The sequence below is a fragment of the Thunnus maccoyii genome, chromosome 20 (assembly GCF_910596095.1).
Source record: "Thunnus maccoyii chromosome 20, fThuMac1.1, whole genome shotgun sequence".
Taxonomy (NCBI): domain Eukaryota; kingdom Metazoa; phylum Chordata; class Actinopteri; order Scombriformes; family Scombridae; genus Thunnus; species Thunnus maccoyii.
The window spans coordinates 13,145,027-13,170,962 of record NC_056552.1 but is presented as its reverse complement, the minus strand read 5'-3'; the positions used below and the strand labels follow the sequence as shown (position 1 = coordinate 13,170,962).

General features: G+C 36.7%; 2 protein-coding genes across 3 annotated transcripts in view; both read right to left on the bottom strand.

Annotated features, from left to right (window-relative positions):
• Positions 1-7,357, bottom strand: part of LOC121887034 (zinc finger protein 385C-like) — a 78,253-nt gene extending 70,896 nt beyond the window's left edge. The window contains exon 1 of the mRNA XM_042397565.1: positions 7,248-7,357. Coding sequence (XP_042253499.1) covers positions 7,248-7,290 — 43 coding nt within the window. The 5' untranslated portion in view covers positions 7,291-7,357. The remainder of the gene's footprint in view (positions 1-7,247) is intronic.
• An 8,492-nt stretch (positions 7,358-15,849) lies between these two features.
• Positions 15,850-20,959, bottom strand: LOC121887622 (ras-related protein Rab-5C-like). Of its 2 annotated transcripts, none has more exons than XM_042398541.1 (6): positions 20,808-20,959; positions 19,067-19,415; positions 18,388-18,539; positions 17,870-17,992; positions 17,621-17,714; positions 15,850-16,833 (listed from the first exon to the last, which is right to left on the bottom strand). In XM_042398541.1, exons 2-6 carry the CDS (start codon positions 19,233-19,235, stop codon positions 16,706-16,708), a joined length of 666 nt encoding a protein of 221 aa, XP_042254475.1. In that variant the 5' UTR covers positions 19,236-19,415; positions 20,808-20,959; the 3' UTR covers positions 15,850-16,705. The 2 variants fall into 2 exon arrangements, with proteins under 2 accessions (XP_042254475.1, XP_042254476.1); XM_042398542.1 differs by having other exon boundaries at positions 19,067-19,364.
• Between the last annotated feature and the right edge of the window lie 4,977 nt (positions 20,960-25,936).

Genomic DNA, 25,936 nt, shown 5'->3' with positions numbered 1-25,936 from the left:
TCCAGCTGAAGTTTATCCAACTCATTTCGAGAAGATCTCATAGTCCTAAATAAAGAAATCCCTGAACAATCCTTAATTTAAAGTTTTACAACATGTAAAACATCACACATCTGGTTTCCACCTGAAAATGACATTAAATGAGTGGTAATGACGATCTAAAGTCAAATTACAAATGAAACCTGTGATACATCCAACAGACTGGGGTTACCACGGTGAGAGGAGTGTCTAAACCTGTGTTCTGCTCAATGGACCGATGCTATTCACGGACCGCCCTGACTGATTTAAGACCTGTGGTCCTGGGTGTCACAGAGCAGGTGGCACACTCCGCCTGTACCTTTCAGAGGCAGGAAAATCACCCTGCTATGAACAATATCTGTAGAAAAGCAATTTATTGGAAATGATGTAATACCTCACACATGATGAAGTATGTCTGATGCATTGCTGCTGTTCAAACATCACCCTGAATGTAGTCCGTCCTCTGGAAAACCAAACGGTCACACAGATGACAGTGAAAAATACCTTCATGAGATATCCTGAGTGAGACGGAGCTTATTTCAATGTTACTTTCTGAAACAGACGAGCAGCTACAAACTCACAAGGTTTTGTGAAAAACTGGTAGAAACAATGAGGGAAAGTGATGAGCAATGACAGGTTGATATCACATTTTTTTACTAAAAACTGTTCTTATTTATTCGTATTTGTTGTTGGTGTTGTCATAAACAATAAAGAATAACCAATGATACAATTTAGACAAATTTCTGATCCAACATATTTTTAGATTGTGACAGAGACCGTGATGAAACTGTGATTATATCACATTGTTTTGTAAACAAGAAATTACAGAATGTGCTTTCTGAGGCCTCTCCGGTTTTTAGTGTTGTAAATATTGTATTTTGTTTATCTACAGGACAAAGGTGAATCCACAGGTGCCAGAAACTAACAGTCTAAAAAGATACATGTGATTAAAATTAGCTTTAGCAGGCTGCTTGTGAACGAGCCATACAACTATTAACATACCTGCAGTAATTTTAGTGAAAAATAAAATGGGTTCATTACCACCTTAAAAATAAAGAACTGTCTCTCCTACACCTTCAAATGGGGTAATTTACATAAATTAATGTCTTAGGTTGCCTATTTAAAATGATGCATTTTTCTTGTGCATTTGAAATGACAACTGAAGCATGAAATGTGTTACAGATGATTATATTTCTGTGTTTTTAAGGCAGTATGAGACACATGCCAGAGGACCTGTATAGAAACTATAATTTTACTCAGCATATGTGACCTGTAACCTGCGTGTACTCTACTCTCTGTAATTTGCATTATTCAGGACGTAAAGAAAAGGTTAGCAGAGAGACAAAATAAAGAGGTTATGTTTGACAGCCTACTGATTCAATCTGGCAACGTTATACAGCAGCAAGTATTGTAATATTTCAAAAGAGCAGTTTTAATTCCAAACATTACTTTCAATAAATCATTATTAAAAGACCTGTATAATAATGTTACAATAGAGGAACTTATCTGCTTACATTAAGTGACATTTTAGTAATATTAACACATTAAATTTGATCTAATAAACTCTTTTATGTCATTTAGAATTTTATTATAATGTTGGAAACATTTTTAATTGTGGTAATGATAATATACTTCTGTTGTAGCAACTCAGTGATTTATGGTATTTTCTGTGGTGGATTTGGAATATTATTATTTTTGGACAGTTTGATTTGTGTGTATTCTCTTATTATAAGTGCATTATATTTTGCAAACAGTAGCACTTCAAATAAAGACAGAGCGATTTCTGTCATAGGCGGCAATTAGAGCTGCAACGATTAGTTGATAAATCGATTGTTGATCGATTGAGTTGCCAAATATTAGATTAAAGGACCAGTGTGTAGGATTTAATAGCATATAGCAGTGAGGTTGCAGATTGGAATCAACTGAATACCCTTCACCCTCCCCTTCCAAGTGTGTAGGAGAACCTACCTAGGGCATTTCTTGAAAAATGCGAAAGGCCCTCTCTAGAGCCAGTGTCTGGTCTCTGATTCTAGCTTCTCAAACATTAATATTGGTAAACATATGGTTTCTTCAGTCTTCTATGACAGTAAATTGAATATTTTTGGGTTGTGGACAAAACAAGACAATTGAAGATGTCATCTTGGGCTTTTGGGAAACAGTGATCGACATTTTTCACCATTTTCTGACATTTAATGGACCAAACAACTAATTGATTAATCGAGAAAATAATCAACAGATGAATCAATAATGAAAATAATCAGTAGTTGCTGCCCTAGCGGCAATGCATTAGTCAAATTTGAATACTTTCAGTGGAATATTCACAAAGGAAACAAACACACACATCAGTAATGCACCACCCCATGTCGGCTATACTCTATAGTGCTGGGGGGTCTTAATAAGATATCTTCATAGTGTTTGAGAAAACACCACTGTAATTATTGGCCATTGTGGCAATTTACTGCCCTGACACTAAAGGCTTGAGAGAGATGAATCTCATAGAAAAAATCTCTGCTGACAAAATGTAATATTCCTCACACATCAACAAAAAGTGTTTTGCGGGTGATTGTTCAATCCTTGGTGGACTTTATCAGCAGGAGCCATGAGTCTATAGACAGTGAAAGGCTGGAGCTCAAGCTGCTCCCATCCCAATCTCGTTCCACATGATTATTCTCAATTTCACAGATGACGGTTTTTACTGAGACAGACGGCGGCAGCCAAATGCCAAAGTACAGAGGAGAGCACTCTGAGGTGGGAGAGAAAGTTACAGAGGGAGCAAAAGATAGGCTGACCACTCAGCTTCATCACCAATATTTGGGATAGAAGTAATCTGTGAGTGTGACCTATTGCCAGATGCAGGATCATGAGGGATGAGGGGCGCTGCTAGATCTTGGGTCTGACAATGCAGACTGGCCATATGTGAACCTGAAGAACTGAAGGAAAATGCACACTATCGCAGAGGTTCTGGCCCTGCAGGTAGACATCAGAGAGAGGACACACTCTTAATTCACTAATAATTTATTTTCATTATCTATTATTCTGCTGATTATTTTCCTGACTATTAATCTTTTAATATATAAAACAAAAGATTCTCCAATGTTTGTCTGTTTTATTCGACCAACAGTCCAAAACCCAAAGATTCAATTTACAATCATAAAAGACGAAGAAACCAGCAAATCTTCACATTGGAGAAGCCGGAAACCATCAAATGTAAAGTGACTTCGGTGGTTAATCGAGTGTAAAATAGTTGATTTTTTTTTTTTTTTTTGTCTGAGTCAGAATCAGAAACACGTTTGTTGCCAAGTAGGTTTGCTGCACTTACAAGAAATTGCATTGGTGTTGTGATGCATAACAATCAAAATAGAGAAATTACAAAAACCACAAAAGTCAAGTAACCATAAATAATATAAAATAGAAATCTGTGATATAAATTTTGTAAAATACAGTGAAAATAGCTGTTACAGAGGTTAAAATGAAGAGAATTGTTGAAATGAAGAGAAATGTTGATTGACTACTGAATTAATCCACTAATCTTTGCAGCTCTACATAACTCCAAATGAAATCGTTTTTATTTTGAATTCTGGAAACATTTAAACTCAGACCATCCCTGAGACATAACACCTCTATGAGCCAAATACACACTAAATTAAATATTTGCTCAAAACCACGTTTCACCAGATCTGCACCATGTAAGCTACAATTCCCAACATGTGATAATTTCCTCTCGCTTATCTTGACACGTTTCACTAATCAAAACAAATGCAATACTTGCGACCCATGCATATGCAAAATGTATCTGCAATCTGTGAGCATATAAATGCTGCCACTATTTGCGCCCTGAGCAATACTCGCAAATCCTTTCGTGAAATGGGCCACTGAACCCCGGTAAATATTGAAGTATAGGTTTAAATTTTTCAAGTCTATCTTAATACAAATGTTTACATACCCATATTTACATGGAAAGGGTTATTGGTCGCTGTAATTGTTCCTCCTGTTGACAGATCCCATCTTGTTAATGTAAGGGATGGGAGATGAAATCCACTGTCCTCGTTTCACGCATAAATGAAAGTTAAAGCTAATTTGAAGCTTCAGCAGTCTCAGTTAGACAAATCCAGAGGGTATATTCCACAGTTACAGTCTTTTTACTACCAAATTCCCTCTTTGTGTTACTATCCCTCCACTATAGCAAAGTAAGAAAAACGCTGTCCATGGAAGCACAAAGAGGGAATTTAAAAAGACTTTAAAGATCCCGCCGCCTGCTGAAGCTTCATATTAACTTCAGCTGAACTTTAAAATCCATTTTGCACAGGCCTGTGGATTTTGTCCCACATCTCTTGCACTGAAATTGCTTCAGGAGGGGATTCCTTTGTGGACAGCAGAAACAATTACAGCGACCAATAACCCTTTCAGTGAACATACGAGCACGTCAGTATCTTTTAAACAATGGATAGCGAACAGGTGCAGTGCAGTAAGAAAGCAAAATGAAATATAGCTCGGCTTATTTTCTCCAGTGCTTTGTCCACTAAGCACTGGATGTCCTTGCTCCACCATACGTTAAAAGCTATGAGCCACCCAAACCTCTCAGGTTATCCAGCATTGATCTGCAACTAACGATTATTTTCATTTTTTCACGATCAATCAATTAATCATTTTGTCCATAAAATGTCAGACAATGGTGAAAAATGCCTGTCACATTTCCCAGAGTCAAAGGTTATGTCTTGTTTTGTCCAACCAACAGTTGAAAACCCAAAATCATATTCACTTCATGGTCATGTGTGACAAAGACAAGCATTAAATCATCACATTTTAGGAGCTGAAACCAGCAAATATTTGGCATTTTTGCTTTAAAAATGTCTGAAACGATTATTCGATTAACAAAATAGTTGCAGTTTCTGTCAATCAACCACTCAATTAATCAACTCATCTTTGCAGCTCTACATAGACAATCCCAAATCTTTTTGTTTTATATTTTTATACTTCTAGTCACCAAATTGTCTTTTTGAGGCCTTGAGACTATCGCTCATAACCTCAAAACGATTAATTTCCAAAGAATGAGTAACATATGCTTTTTATTTGCCTGCTGTGAGCAAGCTGTTATCAGTCTGTTTCCTTAACATTTTAATGTAAAATACGTTCTACAAAAATTACAGTCGGTTTATTTTGTGCATGAAATATGTTTTACGAATAGTCAGCGTTGTCTTGTGTTATGAAGCAAGTCTTCATGCTGCTTGGAGAGTGTGAGTCTGGCCCAGCTGTGCACACACACTAAGACCCAGCAGAATCACACAAGGTACTAAAAAAACTCCAAACTCTCCCAGCGTCACACAGGAGGAGTGCTGGTGAAAATTACAGCATCACTCTGGGGAGTGGGCAGTAGGAGGCGCGGGATTTGATGAATCAAGGACCTTTTGTTCACAGTGAAAATGACTGCTTGCATGCAGTTGGAAAGAACATCTCTTCAGAGGTGCGGCAGTGCTTGGCAGACAGGCGGGCGTCATTTGGAGCCATTTAGGTTTGAAGCTGACGCAGGAGGAGGAAGGAGGAGAGCAAGGTCATTTAAAGAGGATGCAGAAGATGATGATGTGGCCAGTGCTGGCTGTTTAAGTGGGTCTACTCTGCTTGAATTGAGTAGCAGCTGAGTATGCCATGGCAACACTCACAGTGATGACAGTGTAAGACATATATAGGAAGATATACAGACTGAAGTGAAATACGACAAGCAATACTGACACATAAGATGTAAACATATTGAATGATGTGGGTGAATATCTACATGTGTATACTGAACCATAGAGCTGACACACTTGATTGAATAAACCATAAACTGATTAAGAAATCAATAGATTAGTTATTTTTGGAGCAGAAATGTCAAAAATTAACTCGTTCCAACTTCTCAGATGTTAATATTTGTTATTTATTAGTCTTATATAATAGTAAACTGAACATATTTGGATTTTGGACTGCTGCAAGCAATTTGAAGATGTCAACCTGGGTTTTAGGAAATTATGTTGGAAATATCTTACTATTTTCTGACATTTTACAGCCCAAACAATAAATTTATTAATCTAGAAAATAATTGGAAAATGAAATGATCACTAGTGTAGAACATTAATCACTGAGTTCACTTTTTTCCTTCTTGGAAGGGCAAAGTCACACATCTGATGAGATGTTAAAGAAGCCAAAATGACCTCACGTTACAAGAAAAGGAGAATTATTGAAAACAGACTGGTAGCTGGTACGGCAGAGAGCTATTTGTCAAAGGGACGCTTGATGAAAAATTCAGCAGTGTTTTTTTTATACCTACAGTTACCTGCTAAAGTTATCTCTTCCTCTCTGAGGCTGACATACATAAACATCTGCACACATGCGCAAACACACTTACATAAAGGGCTACAGTGTTTAAAATGAGTGCACAGGAACACAAACAGGCAGTCACACCTTGACTGAGGGGTTTGCAGGCAGTGCCAACATCCTTGAAGTCCAAGGACAAAATAATTACTCCATTCATTAACCCAGTTAGCCACCTTTACACCTTTAAACTCCATCAACAGGACTGCAGCCAAAGAAATGATTTCTTAACAAATATGAGTGAGGCAGAAAAAACAGCGAACAACTTGACCTTTGTGTCTCTACAAACACTTTGCATAAGTCCTTTTACTAAAAGTTTCCTCTTATCAAAAGTATTTATACTGGAGACAACAGCAGTTAACAGCTACCTATATATAAACATACATACATACGTACATATATATATATATATATATATATATATATGTATGTGTATATATATATATATATATATATAGCCTATATAAAGCATCCTGGCACACAGTTTCCCAGTTTCCCAAGCATTTACAGCAGTTTAGTTCAAGGTCTGTTTGTTTAAGTATCTGCAATAAACATAGCCATTATTCAAAAAGTATGACATCACAAACATAGGTAGGCTGTATTGAGGAATTAATGTTGAAATATGAAAGAAAAATAAGTACAGAGCTACAGAAAGTCGTCTTTACAGGATTTATGAAGAATACTGTCGTTATTTTTTGTGGGTTTGTGACAGTTTTAGCCAAAACAACTGCATTTCACCTCATAGCAAAGACACATAAAGGCTATTATAGAAACATTTAGTCGACAGGCAGCAGTCTGCAATAGTGTCAAAATGACACGCGGACACAAAAACAAAGAAACAGCTTCGACATGTGGAAGTAACATTTAAAGTAAAAACGTTTATCTACCTGTGTAAGACGGTTTCACAGCTCCTCCGTTGTTGCTGTCCATTTCCAGCTGTCACAGATTACAGCGCGCGCTCAGCTGCAGGCGTTTCAGTCCCGCGAGCGAGTCAAGAAAAGATAACCACGCGGATAATGTGCGCGCGCTGTGCCACCGCCGCCTGCGCGACAGAGATACCAAATCATTGCGCGCGAGGAGGAGAGAAAAGGAAAGGACAAATGAAATCAGTCGGTGTTGAAAAAAAAAAAAGAAAGAAAAACACAGAGCTGAAGCAACAGTAGCTCTAAATGTTTGAAATGTGTAAATCCAAAATTTACCTAAAACAACATAACTTTTTTTTTTTTAGTGCCACACGAAGATTGTCTGTGGCTGCAGTTGAGTCACAACAATGATATGAATGTAAATGATAATACAGCATTTTCAATGGTAGCCTATTAAAGGTAAGTTTCCCTCCCAAATACATTTCACTTTCTATACTCTAAATAAATGTTGATTCAGTGTTTTATATCCTTCATGTAGCTACTCAGTGTGAGTCATGCAGTAGGATAACAGTATGAGACATTACAGGTTCCCATTACAGGCCAACCAAACTGGATATTTTAGGCTGATGCAGATATTGATGTTTGAAAGTGAAAAGAAATCCAACAACAATAGCCTGATATTTATTCTTTTAACATAAACACAAACATTTCTAAAAAGGATCCTCTAAATTTAGGCTATATTGAACTCAATTTCAACCTGATATTTTCACATTTCTGTGGGCCAACTGCAATTTCTTGTTACTTATTGCCCAGCTTATATCAAAATATCTGTGATAACCTAATGTCAGCAGATATATCAGCTGTTTTAGTGGCTGGGCTCTACTCAATAGAATAAGTATATGGTCTTAAAAGGCTACTCTGCTTCCACATAGATGAGGAAACTGCAAGAGCCAGATTTAAAAAGAATGATAAAAATTCAAGCAGCAGAGGCTGAGATATTGAGAATTTTAGTTCCCATGGTTCAAACTCCAAAAACACCAATCCTACGTTTCCCATAGTGCAATTGGATCACTTCCTCACTACTTCCTCTGATGACAAGTGGTAATGACGACAGAAATGTTGGCGTTAACCTGTGTTCTTGTATATTCTTTTGTATTGTTCCCTGTCTTTAGTCCATGTTCTTTATGTATTTATTATTATTATTATTATTATTATTATGGGCTGCTGTCTGTAAACCAAATTACCCCTTGGGGACATTAAAGCTTCACTCTACTGATAAAAGCCCACATCTATCAAATTCCACTCCTCCAGTCTGTAACACAAGCTTTTCTGTTATAAATTTGTCTCCAAGGCCGAGCTGAGATAACTAATTTCTCATTTCTCTTTAGAAGGCTTCCTCAAGAGCCACTGAAGACAATATACACACACTAAAAAATCACTGGGTCTACATTTTACCCAGTTTGGTTCAATATAGCATCAACGCCATACCAGTTTGTTACTTTGAACCAGTGTTACACACAACTAGCTCAAGTTTTAGCTGAATTAGCACAACTTTATTGTACAAAACAATGTGCATACAACATTCAAAAGATACACAAGTTATTAACAATCAATAACAAACCGTGACATGTAAGTTTAAAAAGGGTAGATTAGATTATAATAAGCTTTAGTTTGGGTAAATAACCCAACAGTAAAATAAAAATCTAAGTAATTAATCCAGTATTGTGTGGGTGCTATATTGACCCAAACTGGGTAAAATTTGAACCCAGTGATTTTTTAGTGTGTAACTTTCTGTCAGCTCCCTGTAACATGTAAACAGAAAATATACGTAATATTTGACATTCATCTGTAATAACGCTATTTATTCATTGATATTGTGTGTGGGAAATCACAGCATTTTACCTCACTCTTTCATGTATAACAGCATTCAATCTCATTCAGAAAATACTTTACTTTCCTCACTGATTGTACATTTTGAATCAGATATTAAACGATGTGACAAAGAAATACTTAACCGTGCATTTCATGAGTAAAATCCGTGGAATACCTCTTTAAAATTGACTTCTGTTGTCATAAGACTGATGTAGTTGTGCTATTATTTGTTTATTTTGACCAGTGAAAGTCTAAATTTTTGCATGACCTCACTTATAATCTTTACAAAACACCTGCTGGCATTTTTACGGCCTTGAAACAATGCTAATGTATATCCACAAACAATGCTATTAAAAACCGACTATCGCATAACAGCCACTTGGAGTAAGATAAATTAGTCAAGGGGTCAAAGGAAAATGTTGTATCACTTTGACATGTCGAATCCTCCTCACCTTTAGGTTGTGTTTATGTGCTGGCAAGGTGGGGGGGGGGGGGGGGGGGGGGCTATCACCAGCCATCATTCCCCAGTCCCGCCGCCCCTCTAGAGCCCCTCATTAACATTGTTGGGCTGCGTTCAAAAGCAGATGCCTGCAGATGAATTTGGGAGTACAGTGACACAGGCACATGCCGGTATGTGCTGCAGCCAACCTGGTGGTGTGCGTTTGGGTCAGCTGTCAGCTGGACGGTGATGGATGCATAGTGGAAACATACTTGGATTTTGAGCTATGTCCTTCTCATTGAAGTCCTTTTGGCACTCTGCTTGACCCCGCCAAAAGGCAGCCGCCCTAAAAATAAAAGGTGCACATGTGCTTGTATGTACACACAAGCAGAGGCAAGGGTGTAAGATATCAGCTCATCATCAAGAGCACTCGATGTGTCTGCTTGTGTGCGGATAGAAAAGACAAACAATGGCTACACACAGATACACACAAAAGCTAGCTCAAACTGGATACTACCCCCACAATAGCAGAATCAGCCTCCTGTTGTTAAGGCTGGATCAGAATATGTTAGGTAAATCTGGTTGCTCTATTTCCATGCAGCTCAAACCCAATCAACATGTTCCCTGCATCAAAGTTAATGCCGGCACTAGGCTCCATCATCATCTCAAGTGCTCTCATTATAGGACATTTTTATTCCTCTGGTCCGAGAATTATCAAGAACCCCGGCTGCTCTTCAGTCAGACCCCCGCACATTTCAGTTAACCTCGTCACTATGGCAACAAGGTCTTTTTTTTTAAAAAAAAAAACTTATTCATTCTGTCTTTTTGACTTCAAAGTTTGATTGAGATGGCACTTGAAGGATGCGAGTGGTTCATTTAAAAAGATGGAGCTCGAATGTGGAGAAGAATAGCACCATTGTGAACGGTGGAGCCAGATAATGACTGCAGTTCACAGGCTGGAACAATGTGAGCCTCAGCGGTAAAGAGTATTTGAGTGTGACGACAATATCCAACTTCTGACTCAATTTGACATACAGTAGGCTTAGTTACAAGTCCACTATAGCGGCTGCAGCAGTTAGGATTTGCATCTTTTTTTTCCTCACAAGACACAACTGATTTCTTGGTCTTGGCATGAGTGACATGTGACTAATAGGATTTTAAATACTGGCAAGCAGGTAAAATAATAATTTAGGTCCATCATCAACTTCCAAGCAGTCTATGAATTAACATTAAGACAGAAAAATGTGACTAATGTCAGGAAATGAAAAGGGCATTTCTCAATAGTTTAGTTTTTTCTCAACTCATCCTTCGATATTTTACCAGAATGTGAAGGAATCAATGAAAGTTTCCAAGAGTTTGATGTCAATTGTTGATCTGATTTCACAAACATATATTTGGAAATAGAACAAGAATTCCTACAATCAATAATCAAATTGGTAAATTATTTAATGCTCAACACCTTGGAAAAATTAAGGTTTATTTTTAAAATCTTGCAACTCAAAACTCTTCATGACATGGCTAAGAGCTGGAGCGTTTTTTCTGTTTGAATAAAAGGTGGATGTAAAATTTGGTACATTAATACTATTTTAATCTGTGATGAAAAAAAAAAGATTTGCTCTTGATCAATTTACTCCTCTAACCTATTCATGGTTTGGTTCTGATTTTCTTGCTTAAATCAATGAAAATTAATAATGAAAAATGTCAGTTTAAGAGCATTTTGTTTCTGAAATTGATGTACATGAAGTCAGCAGAGCTCATGAACAGAAAATACACTTTCAACTACACTAAAAAGTAACAGCAAATATATACAGTACATTTTTCAATAGGACACTGACTTTTTATGTGTAATACAAAATGCATGGCATTTATTGCAGCTGTAATAATGTGGAAAATTACCAATAAAAAGGGTGAGTTTTAAGAAAGTAAGTTTGCTGTCAACAAGTAAAAACATTTCCCATTTACTTTTAATTACAAATGTTATATACATATATAAATACCATATTAGAGGACATTTACTTAAAGACAGTTACTTAAACCGTGACTTTTTATCCACATGACCTTGCCTCCTTTGTATTCTTTTACTTCACAAGTCACAAGTCATCAAGACCAGACATGAGATGTGTCCCAGTGCTCATTTAACATGCATTACTCCACTTCTCCTCGACACTGAGCAATACAAGCTGCCATACATCGCAAGTGGCCATTTACAGAGGGGCAGCATTTGAAAATAGAACACAATCACTCTTACGCACATCTAATAATTGAAGATAAATGATGATGAAAGCTACGCCGATGAAAATAAGACAGATCGCAGTGCATTCTGGGTACGATGTGCTCCTTAAGTGTACATCTTTGTTCAATTTCACCCCCTCTGAGGGTCAGTGTCACTCAAGTTGAGTTTTCTCAGTAATGGAAAGGCGCTCAAGATGGGAATGATTCCCTGAAGAGGAAGTGCAAAAGGGAACACAATGAAAGTTCTGCAATCTGGAAAATCCATTCAGATATCTTAAACATGTTTTGGCTTTGCGAGTCACTAAAACAATTTAGGTATTGTTTGTTTGCGTTTAAGTTTTGAAGAACTTGTTGGGCTTAAAAAAATCATAAATAGACTATGACAAAAATGGAAATTCTGAAACAGATGTATAAATATAAGTATATTTTCTTCCTTTGGTCTTTTTATCTGGGGAAGATTGTGAAGCTGCAAATGCCTGAAAAAATCTCCCCCTCCAGGGGAAAAAAATCAATCTTCTCATCTAAGTCTCAGTAATTAGCAAATAAGCATATTTCCCAAATTGTCAAGCTTTTCCTTCAGCACCTGTCTTCAGTACGTAATCTTTCTTGACTAGAAGTTATCAGTGATCACTGAATGTTTTACTGAAAGTAAACTCAGTATATGTAAATAAAATGCAACAGAGTCTAAGATATTTAAAAAATGTATATATCCTTAATATATTTATTGTGGTTTCTTCTGGTTCCTTTTTCAATAACATCCCATCGCACAGCACTGTTAGATGTTTCATTTTAGATAGGAGACAATTATTGTACCACATCACACACGCTATTGCTATCTGCAGAAATCTCAAACCGCCGCATAGAATGCAATCCAGATATGGCGTCCCCGTGCCCTTGGTATTCAATGACATTTCTTTCAATCCAGGAAGATAGCAGGAACCCATCAGAGCGAGCATTTGGAAATGTTTAACTGGTTTCTGTCGTTTTGAACTGGGCCTATGCTGTACAACTGGGCCAGTGCTTCCTCGAGCAAAAATCACATTTACAGTACTAAAGCTAATCCAAAAATCCTTGTTGTTATGACAACCACTCCTTTCTCAAGCTAGGTTTTGGACACATTACCTGTGTCATTTCTTGTATGAATTTGAGACAAACAAGGGACACCACTGTAACAAAATGTGAACACGTAAGAGGTGTGTGGCTGCATTTATTTTCAGGTCACATCTCCTTTATTCTGCAAATCTCCTCCTCTAAAGACAGTCAATTTCAGTCTGGCTCTCGCACCATTATGATTCACAGAGGCCAAGTATGAAATGAGTTTCTTTTTTGACAGAACACATCTTGACTGACAGCTCAACAAATGAGAAATCATTTACTGTGAACAGAGCGGCCGCCTGCTCTCCTTTTGGCAGAGATGCTACCTGTCTTCGAGACGAGTGTGTGTGCCTGTGTGTGTGTGTGTGTGTGTAAATGGCCTAATGTAAGGTTTGATGCATCACAACCAAGTCTGGAATACAGTTTACACCATTTCCAGTTTAATTTTTTTGTTTTTTTTACAAGGAGTTTCAGACCAACAGGACAAGCTTTAAGTCATGTGTTACACCTGTGAGTGGAGCACAAAGAAACCTTTGAAACCAAACATTCATTCATTAGTATTTCCTGTCTGCGGGTGAACCGTGAATGAGTCCATTCACTAACTTAATATCCAAATGAAATTTAGTTCATGTCCTCTTGTTTAGATTAACTAGTTGTTGTATGAAGATAAAATACACATTCAGACTGCTTTTTAAATGGAAGCATTGTCTGAAATAGTAATATTAAGTGTTGAGATTTTGGGGATGGTAATGTCAGTCTGTCATTGTGTTCGCCACTTTGGTCCAGGCTGAAATATCTCAACAACTATTGAATGGATTGCTATGAAATTTTGTAGACATTCATGGTCCCCTGAGGATGTATCCTGCTGAATTTGATCTCCTGACTTTTCCTCTAGTGCCACCAGGAAGATTACGTTCTTGGTTCTTCGTAAAATGTCTCAATAACTATTTTATGGATTGCTATGACTTTGATACAGATATCCAAAGTGCCAAGACGATCATTTGACCTTTTCTCCAGCACCACCAGAACTTAAAAGTTTTAAATTATCCTGTAAAATATTTCAACATCAACATGGTGAATTGGCACTACATTTTGTACAGACATTCATGATTTCCAGATGATGAATGCTGATGACTTTGATTGATATTTGATGTTGATTACCATGAAATCTGGTGCACACGTTCATGTTCCCCTCAGAATGAATTGTAATAACTATGATGCCATCATCAGGTCAAAAGTTTAATTTGTTCAATACTTTGGTTTATAACCAAATACCTCCCTCAACTTTGTGTTTAGTGCTAATTAGCAAATGTTAGCATGCTAACACACTGAATTAGGAAAGGTGAACAAAGTAAACATTGCACCTGCTAAACATCAGCATGTGAGCATTGTCATTGTGAGCATGTTAAAAAGCATTTAGTTCAAAGTATGTACAGTATAACCTCACAGAGCTGTTAACCTGGTTTAGTCTTGTTAAACTAGTTATGGATGTTTTTTATTATTATTATTCTTAACATTAGGCTGCATACAGCCACTGATTCCATCTAAACTAAAATTTTTGTCCTGTTTTTCTCTGATATAAATGCGGTGGACAGAATATTCTCAGCATAAAGTAATACAGCTCAACAGCACCACAAACAACAACCTCCAAAATGACCATCAAGTTTAATCAACATCTCTCTAAAACAGTCTGAAGAAAACTGAACATTATAACCCTCATGAAGGTTTATTGCATCCAATAAACTGGCAATTGAGTGGATGGTAACAGAATTTCCACCATGTGATACTGTTTTCTACATTGTCTACGTTGCTCAGGCTGATGCCACACACATTTCTAAAAATCTTTACAGACTCAGAAAACCCCACTTGCATGGAGGTCCTTTAAAATATTATGCAGTTTCTTCAACTTATAGACTTAAAACCTCAAAGGCACCTTTTATCAAAACCAGTGAACTGCTGCATTAACCCGGAGACACCCTGCCTTAAAATGAGCTGTAGCACAAATGAAGCAAATCACTACCATGTTATTTCTCTGCCAGACAGCTTTTTTCACTGAGCCAGTAATGGCTTTCTGCATGTCCAGTCTACATACTGTCCACCTTCACACACACACACGACCATACATACAAATGCAAACATCTTCTGTGTATTAAATTTCTTTTAGCTTATGTATTGTGGTCAATAATATTTATCATTTCCTGCACATAAACATGTGTACAGAATACTGACAACCTTTGCAATAAGACAAATACTGTTCAGATACTTTAGACACATTACGTCCTCTGTGGACCTAAGTGTGATGATGCTTCCATCTAGTGGTTGGAAATGTTTATTGTTGCTGTTTCTTGGATGCCTCATTCAACTTTAGTGTTTGGTGACTTCAGCTGCCTCCAGATGTACATTTTTAATATGAAATTGTTTTTTTTTGGCCACGTCAGATTCAGATGAACTGTTATTTCATTTTACCTGCTATAAAGAGTCAGGGGGCTGGAGCCTACCTCACCGTGCTTGAGATGAAAGCAGGGAAACACCCAGACACACAGTATATCTGAGTCAGCCACCTAACACGAATGTTATGTAGAAACAAGTGTGTATTTAGGTAAATAATAATAATAATCATCATCATATCATATGAAAGTAGCCGGTTATCACAGAGCAAGCCAGAATCCTTCAAGTGATATAACTATTCTATAACTTGTAAACAATCAGTATATCATATAAAGCATCTGGATGGACCAGATTAACTCAAATATAGGAGGTCCTAACTCTAAAATGACCCCCCTTTCCCAACATCTGTTAAGACTTTTTGAAGATAGGAATCACTTTTAATACAAAGGTATACAGATACAGTCATTATATTTTTTTATTGTAGTATTTAAATTGAGGCTGCACTGCTTCTTACTGCAAATAATCATCATACATGAACTAATTCATTCGAAATGTCCACCATTGCTTCAGCATACACTGGAAAACAACTCAGAACACAAATACTCTTTCATGTTATTTATTACGTTTTAGATTTACAATTTATTTTCACATTTCTCTTAAAAAAGGCTAACAACTCTCTGGTGTTACAGGTATCAATACACAATGAATGCAAACAACTGCATTTGTTGCACAGTTCAAAAACATCTTCAGATGTGTAGCCTAATGAATCATGACCTGCTTCAATAAGCGAAGTCTAGAGCTTTCCTTATCACCGTGATGTAACCTCGGTCCCTAACAAGAATGACAAAATGCTGAGATCTCAACTGCAATGAGACAAAAAACCCACTTAAGATTAATTGCTCTTTCATTTGCAATTTCAGCTTTAGTACTTTACAGTTGGGTATCTGTATCTTTCATTATGATGATCAATGAGGAGGGAAATGACAGGAGTAGAAAAGTAAACAACACAAAATATATATGTATATGTGTGTATATGTAAATATATATAATATATATAGTTTATACACACATACACATACATAACACACACACACCCACACACACACACAAACAAATGGCAAAAACCTCAGCATCACCCTTCAAAAAATTCATTTAAGACAGAATTCAATCAACTGAGACAGAAGTTGAGGATGAACAGGGAGGTAGATAGATACAGGGGGCAGAGACAGAAGAGAAGAGTAGTGAGGGATCTTGGTATTTCCCTCTAGCTTATGATTCTTTTTAAAAAAAATGTTCCTTTAATCAAAGAGGATCCAGATAATCTCATCTGTAATCTCAGTTTAAGTGCAGGAGTGGCGAGTGGCTCTGCCCTTTCCTGCCTTTCTGGGTTTTAGCTACGTGCTGTCCTTAAAACCATGTTCAAGGCTCGCTCACTAAGTTTATTGTTTTGTACTTGCTAATTGCCGCCACCACAGCACTGGCTGCTGCGGCCCTGCGGAGCGGCTTCTTGTAGGTCCACTCCTGTCCTGGTCCGCCCTCCTTGTCCAGCTCCACCCTGAGGATCGTTCTTAGGTAGCTTCTTTGCTAAAGAGGTAAGGCAGACGCAGGATAACATGTTAAAATATTAATCATTTATAAGTTCAGAGATGCAATTTATCAAATTATAGTATTATACACATAACACTTTTAACAGAAACTTCTAACATTTCAAAAGGAAAAAACAAACACTATTTTCTTCTGCGCCTGTCAGGTGTCATGAGGGAAAAAAGAATTCTTGTAATTAGTAAATCAGCAAAACTCGGACTGTTAGCAACAGGCTTGCACCTGTGTTTTGGCATTTTAGTGCCTACAAATTCATTACTTATTCCTTCATATTGATTTTTTTTTCACCTGGTTGACCATTTCTCACAAAAAGCAAACTTATCCAACTAACCCACCTTCAAAATTATTGGTTTCTCTATCAGAACTCTCTAAGATCTTAACCAAAAAAGTTATCAGGTCATAGACAATCTGACATGAATGAGCCACTTGGGTTTAATACAGTTTTGTTGGACATATAATAAAATGTTACAGTATTGTTTCAAGTCATGTTCATTTATGTAAGAATTACTAATTTGTCTGCACAAATTGTCATATTTTTCCCCCATGACAACTGCTGGGCTCTGTAGTTTTCCTGTTGTTTAGCAGCTGTTTTCTTCTTCTTCCATCTAACCAGTGCTCAGGGTCAGGAAAGAAAAGTCGTGTTTGTCTTCATTTTTAGAATTTGTGTTTAATTGAACCAGCAAGAAATAAGTAGGCTGTATTCTAACTTAACGCCTAAAATATCCACCTGTTAGGAGGAAGCTTTGACTCAACAGAGTGAGGCACTTACCAATAGCCATGAAAATTTCATTGACATTCATGGCGGTCTTGGCTGACGTCTCCATGAAGAGTAGACTGTTGTCATCAGCATATGTTTGTGCCTCCTGAGAACAAAGTATTGAAGAGAATATTAGAAATTGACTCCAGAGACAAGTTGAACACAATGTTATGATTTAATAAATTCTTGGCAAAGCTTTGAATATCTGAAATGACTTTGCTTTAAAATGTAGAATAGATTAATATTTATATGTCTTCATACCTGAAGCTCTACAGCTCTCTTGTTTGCAATGTCTGCCTTGTTGCCGGCCAAAGCGATCACTATGTTAGGACTGGCTTGTCTCTGCAACTCCTTCACCCAGTTTTTCGCTCGTGCAAAAGTATCCTTAAAAAAAAAAAAAAAAGCAGCAACAAACTTGATTAATATTGCTCTCTCATAACAATATATAATTTAACCTTGGAAGAACATTTTCATGACGAGGTTGACCAACACCTGACCGAAAGACATGCCTTCAAAACACCCACGAGTCTTAACACCCTCACAGACCTAATTTTAAAGTCATATTTGCAGTCTATTTTCGGCATAGTGGTGCTTTAAACTTTTGAATTTAGCGGTCTTTAACGGTCACTTCTGGTAACACTGAAATTGACAAAATGACAGAAAAAACTACAAGTAATAAAACTGTATTGTTAAAACACCACTGTACATCAAAGTTCATCATATTGCAATTGGCCGCATAGGCTCTGTCCCCCAACAGTTACCCTGCAGGTGAAACCTACTGTGTTGGTAATGTCGTAGACCACGATTGCCGCCTGGGCTCCTCTGTAGTACATTGGAGCCAGGCTGTGGTAGCGCTCTTGACCTGCTGTGTCCCAGATCTCAAACTTCACAGTGGTGTCGTCCAGACAGACAGTCTGTGTCAGGAAGGCAGCTGAGAAGGACAAATGTACATCAGTGGAATGAAAATGTATTAGTACCATAATATGGAAAATGACAGGGCCTTTACATCATTTAGTGAACTTCACTGACGCTAGGGCTGGGTATCGAACCTCAACACTTTTTGGTACCAAGCAAAATGTGTCTGTAACGAAGTATCTTGAACTTGAGCAAAATGTCTGGTCAGGTTTTTGATTTCAATTTTATCAATTTTTGACTATTTTATTATCAAAGCAAAGTTTTATACAGCTGCTTGAGTTTAGAAAACTGTTAGTATTTCTCAAAGTAAGGTTTTGCAGAAAAAAAGTATTAGCACTACCACAAGTACTGACAATTTTCCAACGATATCCAATTTTTGCCTACATAAAAAACACACAGTCTGTTTAAACAGACTTTACTCCCTCAAATGTCAAGATTCAATTCAATTTTATTCATATAGCACCAAATCACAACAGACCTTATCTCAGGACACTTTTCACATAGAGCAAGTCTAGACTGTACTCTTCAATGTGTTTTTCTTACCTCCAATTGTACTTTCCTGGTATTCATGGAACTGGCCTTTGACAAAGCGCAGCACCAGACTTGACTTCCCCACTGCTGACTCCCCCAGCAGCACCAGTTTGAACTGGCAGATTTTGTTTGCTGCTGCGGCACCATTAGGCCTGGTTGCTCCTCCACCGCGCCCCGCCATTGACAGAGATAGAGGCTGTTCTGGATGAGACGACCTGAGCTGGGCTGAAACTACAGACTAGAGAGGTGGTGACGGGAGCTGAGTACGCTTAGTCCGGCACTGATGGTGAACGACGTCAGGGGCAAACTCCTGGTGACAAGAAGCAGATGGGACGGTCAGAGGTGGAGTGACCTGGGGGACCTTAATAAATAAAGACATCAGAATCAGTGGAGCCAATTATGTGAAAACAAACCAAAAATTAGTTTAAAAAGGGCAAAATTATGGAGGTTCTCGTGTTGCAGATCTGCTTTCAAAAGTGGATTTGATTATTATTTGATAAGTGTCATTAACAACCAGAGAAACAGAGGAAGATTGGTATGTTGATTGATAAATAACATAAATTATTAATTAATTATCACATTTGTTGAAGATTAATCTTCTGTTGATTGCCCAATCAATTAACTGACCAATTGTTTCAGCATTAGATTCACTTAAGCATGAGGCACGGACATACAAAGACAAAAAATAAAAATAAATAAAATTCAAAAATGTGTAACTAGCATGTAACACAAGTAAGGAGTTATGCATATCATGTTGCATTTCATTTAATAATGTGACGTTCCATAATAGTGGAGTCACCAAACTAAATGATCAACCTTCTTAACAATAACTATAGCTAATATCAGCCAGAGTGATATAATGGCTAATATTAGCATATTGCAGACGTCTGCATTGGGGTATATGTCAGGAACGTTTAAATTATGTTTGAGATAATTAAAATAAACAATTTAATATTGCATGCTTATTCAACAGAGGGCACTGACAAATTTATTTTTCAACTGAAAAATCGCTTAGTCTCTCTCTGAGTCACAATTCTGTACAGGTCTGCAATGATTAGTCGATTAATCGACTTCTCAGTCGACAAAAAATGAATCACCAACTATTTTCATGTTAGATTAATCATTTTGAGTCAAATTTTCTGGTTCCAGCTTCTTATATGTGCATTTTTTCTGGTTTCTTTTAGTCTTCTATGAAAGAAAACTGAATATTTGGGGGTTGTGGATTATTTGTCAGAACAAAAGAAGACATTTCAGGTTCCATCTTGGGCTTTGGGAAACGAACAACTAATCGATTAGTCACGAAAGTAAAAGATAAATTGATAGTGACAATAATCGTTAGTTGCAGCTCTAATTCTTTGTTATGTGTTTATGTAAAAACTTCTGACCGATATATCGTCGTTAGGTTTGTTTTAAACTGTGAAACATTGATATCAGTCTCAAAAATCCAATATTGGTCGAACTGTGCAATTATTAAAATGGGTGAAGCAGTTTAAGACACTTGCAAAAGGTTTATTTATACTACCTCGGCAGCTTTAAGATGTAAACACAATCTGGATTCATATTCTACTTAGAAACGCACCAATAACAGATAAAGACACTGATTACATCGCTAAGCAGGCTAATCTTAACTTTAACGGCACAAGAAAACAAAAACAAAAATTGCAAGTTAGCTACGAGGCTAAGTTAGCAATGTTACCATCGGCTAACAGGAAAAATGACTAAAAACAAACAAATAACACGCCAACATACTTACCAGCCACGAAAAACAATGTCCACTCCGCCCTGTGTATTATGATTTATAACAGTGTTGTTCCTCGTGGACTGCAGTTTTCCTCTTTTTCTCCTGAAACACTTTCAGGTTCAGTAAACTGTACGCTTCCGCTTTGTGTAACCAAAATACTTCCTGAACTCTTCTGTCATGTGACGCAGTGTCACAACCAATGAAATGGCGGGATGGTGGCACGTCAGAACAAGGCTGGTTAATGACGTAAACCCTTTTTGTAATGAGTTTGTGAAAAATTAGGTATAATTTGGAGTTTCATATATGGTAATGATAAAAAATATCTAAAACTTTCAGCTTTTGAAAATGATTTGAGAAGCTAATTTAAATCTCTAAAAAAGCTAAAGCATCAAAATGTCTTTTGACTTTGTGAACAGATGACAGCATACAGTAAATTCTATAAATTCTGTAAATTTTTCTTCTCTCCCTTTGCTTTTTTCCATTAATATTGTTCTCATACCACATCAATATTACATGTCTATTTCTTTTTTCTTACATTTTCACCATTATTATTATTTTTATTTATTATTATTATTTATTTTTTTATTTCTACATTATTTTGTGATTATTTACAGTATGTTATATGCAGCTGCAATACCCATGCTTGTGAAATGTTGCTGCTTATTAAAAAAAGAAGTAACAAGTCGAAATAGATATTTTTCCATGGTTACTTCACTGTTAAAGAACATAGTACACATTTACACGACACAATAGGGTGATATCTACTGCACCAACAAACAGTGGAAACAAGATTAGGTCAGAACCCAGTATATGGTGAGAACATGTGAAATGAAATGTGTATAAAATGCTAGAGGGCTTTTAATGTGTACGTTGCCTGGTTACCATCAGAAGTGGACATCACCAGCATTTTTAAGATGTTTGTTTTTATCTAAGTTTTAGTTTATTTATTTATATAGAACTTTTGATACAGTAGTAACTCAAGGTGCTGTACAAATAAGAAAAAAACATTAAAAATACTTAAAATACATTGCACCAGATTTTGTGTATAGACTATATGGTGCTGTTGTAAGATAGGTTGGGTTGAGTACCTGAAAAATGGTTTTAATGCAGTAACTATCAAGTTAATTATTAATGCTGAGTTTAAATTACCCCAATACAGTGAGTAACATGTGTGTAAAGTTTGCATTTGTAAATGTATTTGTTATATTGCTTTTATTTTGTTTATCATGAACATGAAAGTGCTTTATTTTGAAAAGACACTAGACGATAACGTGTGGAAATGTGTGTTTCATTTCAGCTCAGTGTGAGAGTCTCTACTGCGTTTTGTTGTCATTTATGGTCGTTTATGGTTTTTCTCCTCTTGTCTGCTCTGTGTTTCACTGGGGGCGGGGCTTAGCCTTCACACACAGAGCAGAGCAGAGGAGAGACAGACAGCGGGGGAATCATTGCACAGTTGTTTGATGTCAGGAAGCAAATTTGTCATTGCACAGCCTTCCCAAGGTTGGATAACATTATCCTCACTCATGGCCATCACAATTTACTGGTGACTTTTACCCAGAGCCTTGTTTTTTCCTTGCTACAGTAGGCTATAATCCATTACAGTAGTTGGCCTGGGTGTGCGTCACTCAGAAAACAGGCAACCAATCAGAAGAGAGGAGCATTGAGCAAACACAAACAGCTAAATTTGTAATACATTGCTCTTTATTATGAAGATACTGGAACACTCACAGTAGAGTATTAATGTATTGCAAGAGCTCTTCTAGTATTTTTGGTCGTCACTCAAGGTGAGTTCATATTCAGGATACACCCAATGCTAATACTTTTACTTTAAGTAGGATTTTTGCCATTAGTATTAAAACAATAAGAAAAACAATACATTACCTAACTGTTCATTCTGTCTTTTTCCATGTTTTCACAGATCCCTCCTATTTCAAGGGTTGCATGTCATCAGACAACTGCATTTGGTATAATTTTCAGGGTGCTCGAACATCTTCCAAATGCTGCAGGAGCGATCTGTGCAACAGATAAATGACCATCACCATTATTAATATCAACATATCTTGCAATACATTAATACTCTACTGTGAGTGTTCCAGTATCCTCATAATAAAGAGCAATGTGTTACAAATCTAACTGTTTTTCATTTCCACTTTTTATTTGTCTCTCTTATTTTTTCTTCAATAGTTTTTCATGGTAGTTTAGGTCCACCCTGGTAGTCTACTGGTTAAGAAGCATCCCACATAAACGCATCGTTCACAGTTCAGTTCCTGCCGCAGACCTTTGTTGCATGTCATGTGATGTCACCCGTTGGTTTGTGGACTCCCATTTTGAAGCCTTGAATTTGCATTTTGACAACCAGTAGTGACCCTATTTGGACAAGAGGGTGAAGCTGACCGTAATGCTAGGTCATAGCTGCTAGCTTGGTTAGCATGGTGCATTGACATACTATGGTCAACTGTGAAAATCCTAATGCTAATTTTCGTTTGCGAAAAATAGGCTTAAAACTACTAAAAACAACCAAACGCTGAACAAAACTTTTTTAGACCAAAATATTACAATTAACTTTAATTAATGTTATTAATTGCACCTGTGTTTTCTTTACTGCATTTCAAAAATGTCTGCTGTGAAAAAGGTCTGTTGAAGGTCCCTCCCATGTTTCCTGTCTACGCCTCCCATGTGAAACTGGCTAAAATAGGCAAATGTGATGAAAAAAAAATACCCCAAAAAAACAAACAACAAAAAAAATGATGAAAAGGGGGAGTTTATGTAACAGATTTAACAGCAGAGTCAAAGGGGTGTAAATCAAACACAGTCCTGAAAATCAAAAATAAATAAAATCATATTTGACTCCGTGTGCAGGGACTTTGATGTTTGTTTTTCGATACTTGATAGATAAAAGCCAGTAAAAGAGTAAACAGGTCCGCATTTAAATAATGATTTTAGTTGAGAAACATACTAAAAGCTTATTCAAAATGTGAATATACCTGTATTTGGCCTTTCATATAAAGTTGTGAGTCTGTGGGAATTTGAAGTGTGTCTTCTATGGCTCAAATGTCTTCCAGTGCAGCCAGAGCAAAATAATTTACATTAAATCTTGTCATCTCGTGTCATCTCTTTAATCATACAATAGCTGTCTGGGTAATGCAATTACTGTTTGTAACTATATTTGTATATATTTATTATATATATTTCTCATGTCTGTATTTGTGTTGGTATCACTTATTATACTGTAATTCCTGCAAGCATAGATGTGGACATATTCCAATGCATAAACAATTAAGTACCGACAACTCATCTGGTGTTGATAAAATATGATTTAAGTTTACTTTATTTATCAGGTTTGGCAAAAGTATCTCCTCCCTTCTTCTTTTCCCTGCATGCTGTGTAGTGCTGATCCAGGGAACAGGGCCGAGAACAATGTAATCTTATTTTATCATTAGGCTTATTTCATTGAGCTCATTACATGTTACAGTATGCATTCATTCAGCTAACTTTATTTTAGCTTTTTAATATTGGTTTTCATGACATCCATTTGGAAACCAGCCAGTGACAGTGAACAGTGTATTGGGTTGTGACGTTGTGGTCATTGGCCCCAGATAAAGCCTGAAAACTTAAATGAACTCCTGCTTATCAACTTCCTGAATAAATCTGTGGATGAAACCCAGTCAGCTATAAAAAAATCCTCTCTCAAAATTATACCGTCAACCCTGTATTAGCTTTAATTGACTAAATGATTAATTAACTGTAAAAAACTTCATATGGTAAAAGCGGAACATTGTGAATATAGGATGAGCTCACATTTGTGTTAGATTTGGTCAGTTTAAGCTTTACACTGACATGTTACAGGTTAATCAGACACAGAGTGATTGTATATAAGATATGTGTCTTAAGGAGAAAAACTATTGAAGAACGAATAAGAGAGAAAAATAAAAGTGAAAAACAGCTAAACTTGTAACACATTGCTCTTTACTATAAAGATAAAAAGAGAGAAATAACAAGTCCGACATTAAGAAGACAACAGTAGAAGACAATGAAACACAATAGAGAGATGATGAAAAGATTAAAAGAAACATAAAAGCAAGTCTGTAGACATGGGTTTTAAGAGGTGATTTAAAAGAAGTTAGTGATTCTGTTAACCTTATCTTGTCAGGCAGGTCGTTCCAAAGCCGAGGGGCCTTGATGGCAAAAGCATGGTCACCTTTAGTTTTAAGCCTCAACTTTGAAACAGCCAGAAGGGCCCAACCTGAGGATCTAAGGCTGCGGACTGGCTCATACAGGGTCAATTTATCTGTTATACAGTAATGTAAAAAAACTCCAATACAATATCTCTGACTGATATATTATTATATATGACATGATTAAATTATTAATACTGAAGCATCAGTGTGTAAACAGCATGTTACTGTTGTAGTATGACGTCCCCTCCATGCTATAGTTTTGAGAATTTTAGAAGGTATGGTAAAAAAGGCGATGGGACTGCCTCTATATTTGCTGATGCTCTACATTGTAGAAATATCTCTATTGTTGATTTTTGCTCCTTTGAACACTATGCTGTAATGTTAAAATCCCACCCCCCTGTGCTTGTTATAACAATATATAGACCCTCCAAACAGTGTCCTATCATTTTAGATGACTTCACCGAAATGTTGTCAGAACCAATTATTACAACATTGTGGTTATAGGTGATTTTAATCTACATGTGGATAATGTGACTGACTCTAAAGCCGCTGAGTTCCTAAATGTGTTAAGCTCTGTGGATTTTATTCAACATTTTAATGCCAAATCACAACCACCGGCACACATTGGATCAAAGTGTCGTCTCTTTAATCATACAGTGCTCAATTGTTAAAAAAAACAAACAAGAAAAAAAACAATGTCCTGCAAAGGTTTCTGTGTAATGCAATAACTGTTTGTAACTATATTTGTATATATTTATTATATATATCTCTCATCTCTGCAGGTCAAACTTCACTTCATGTCTGTGTTTGTGTTGGTATCAGTTCTTATAATTTCATTCCTGCAAGCATAGATGTGGACATATTCTAATACATAAACACTGACATATTACAGGTTAATCAGACAGAGAATGATTGTATATAAGATATGTATCTTGAGGAGAAAAACTACTGAAGAACGAATAA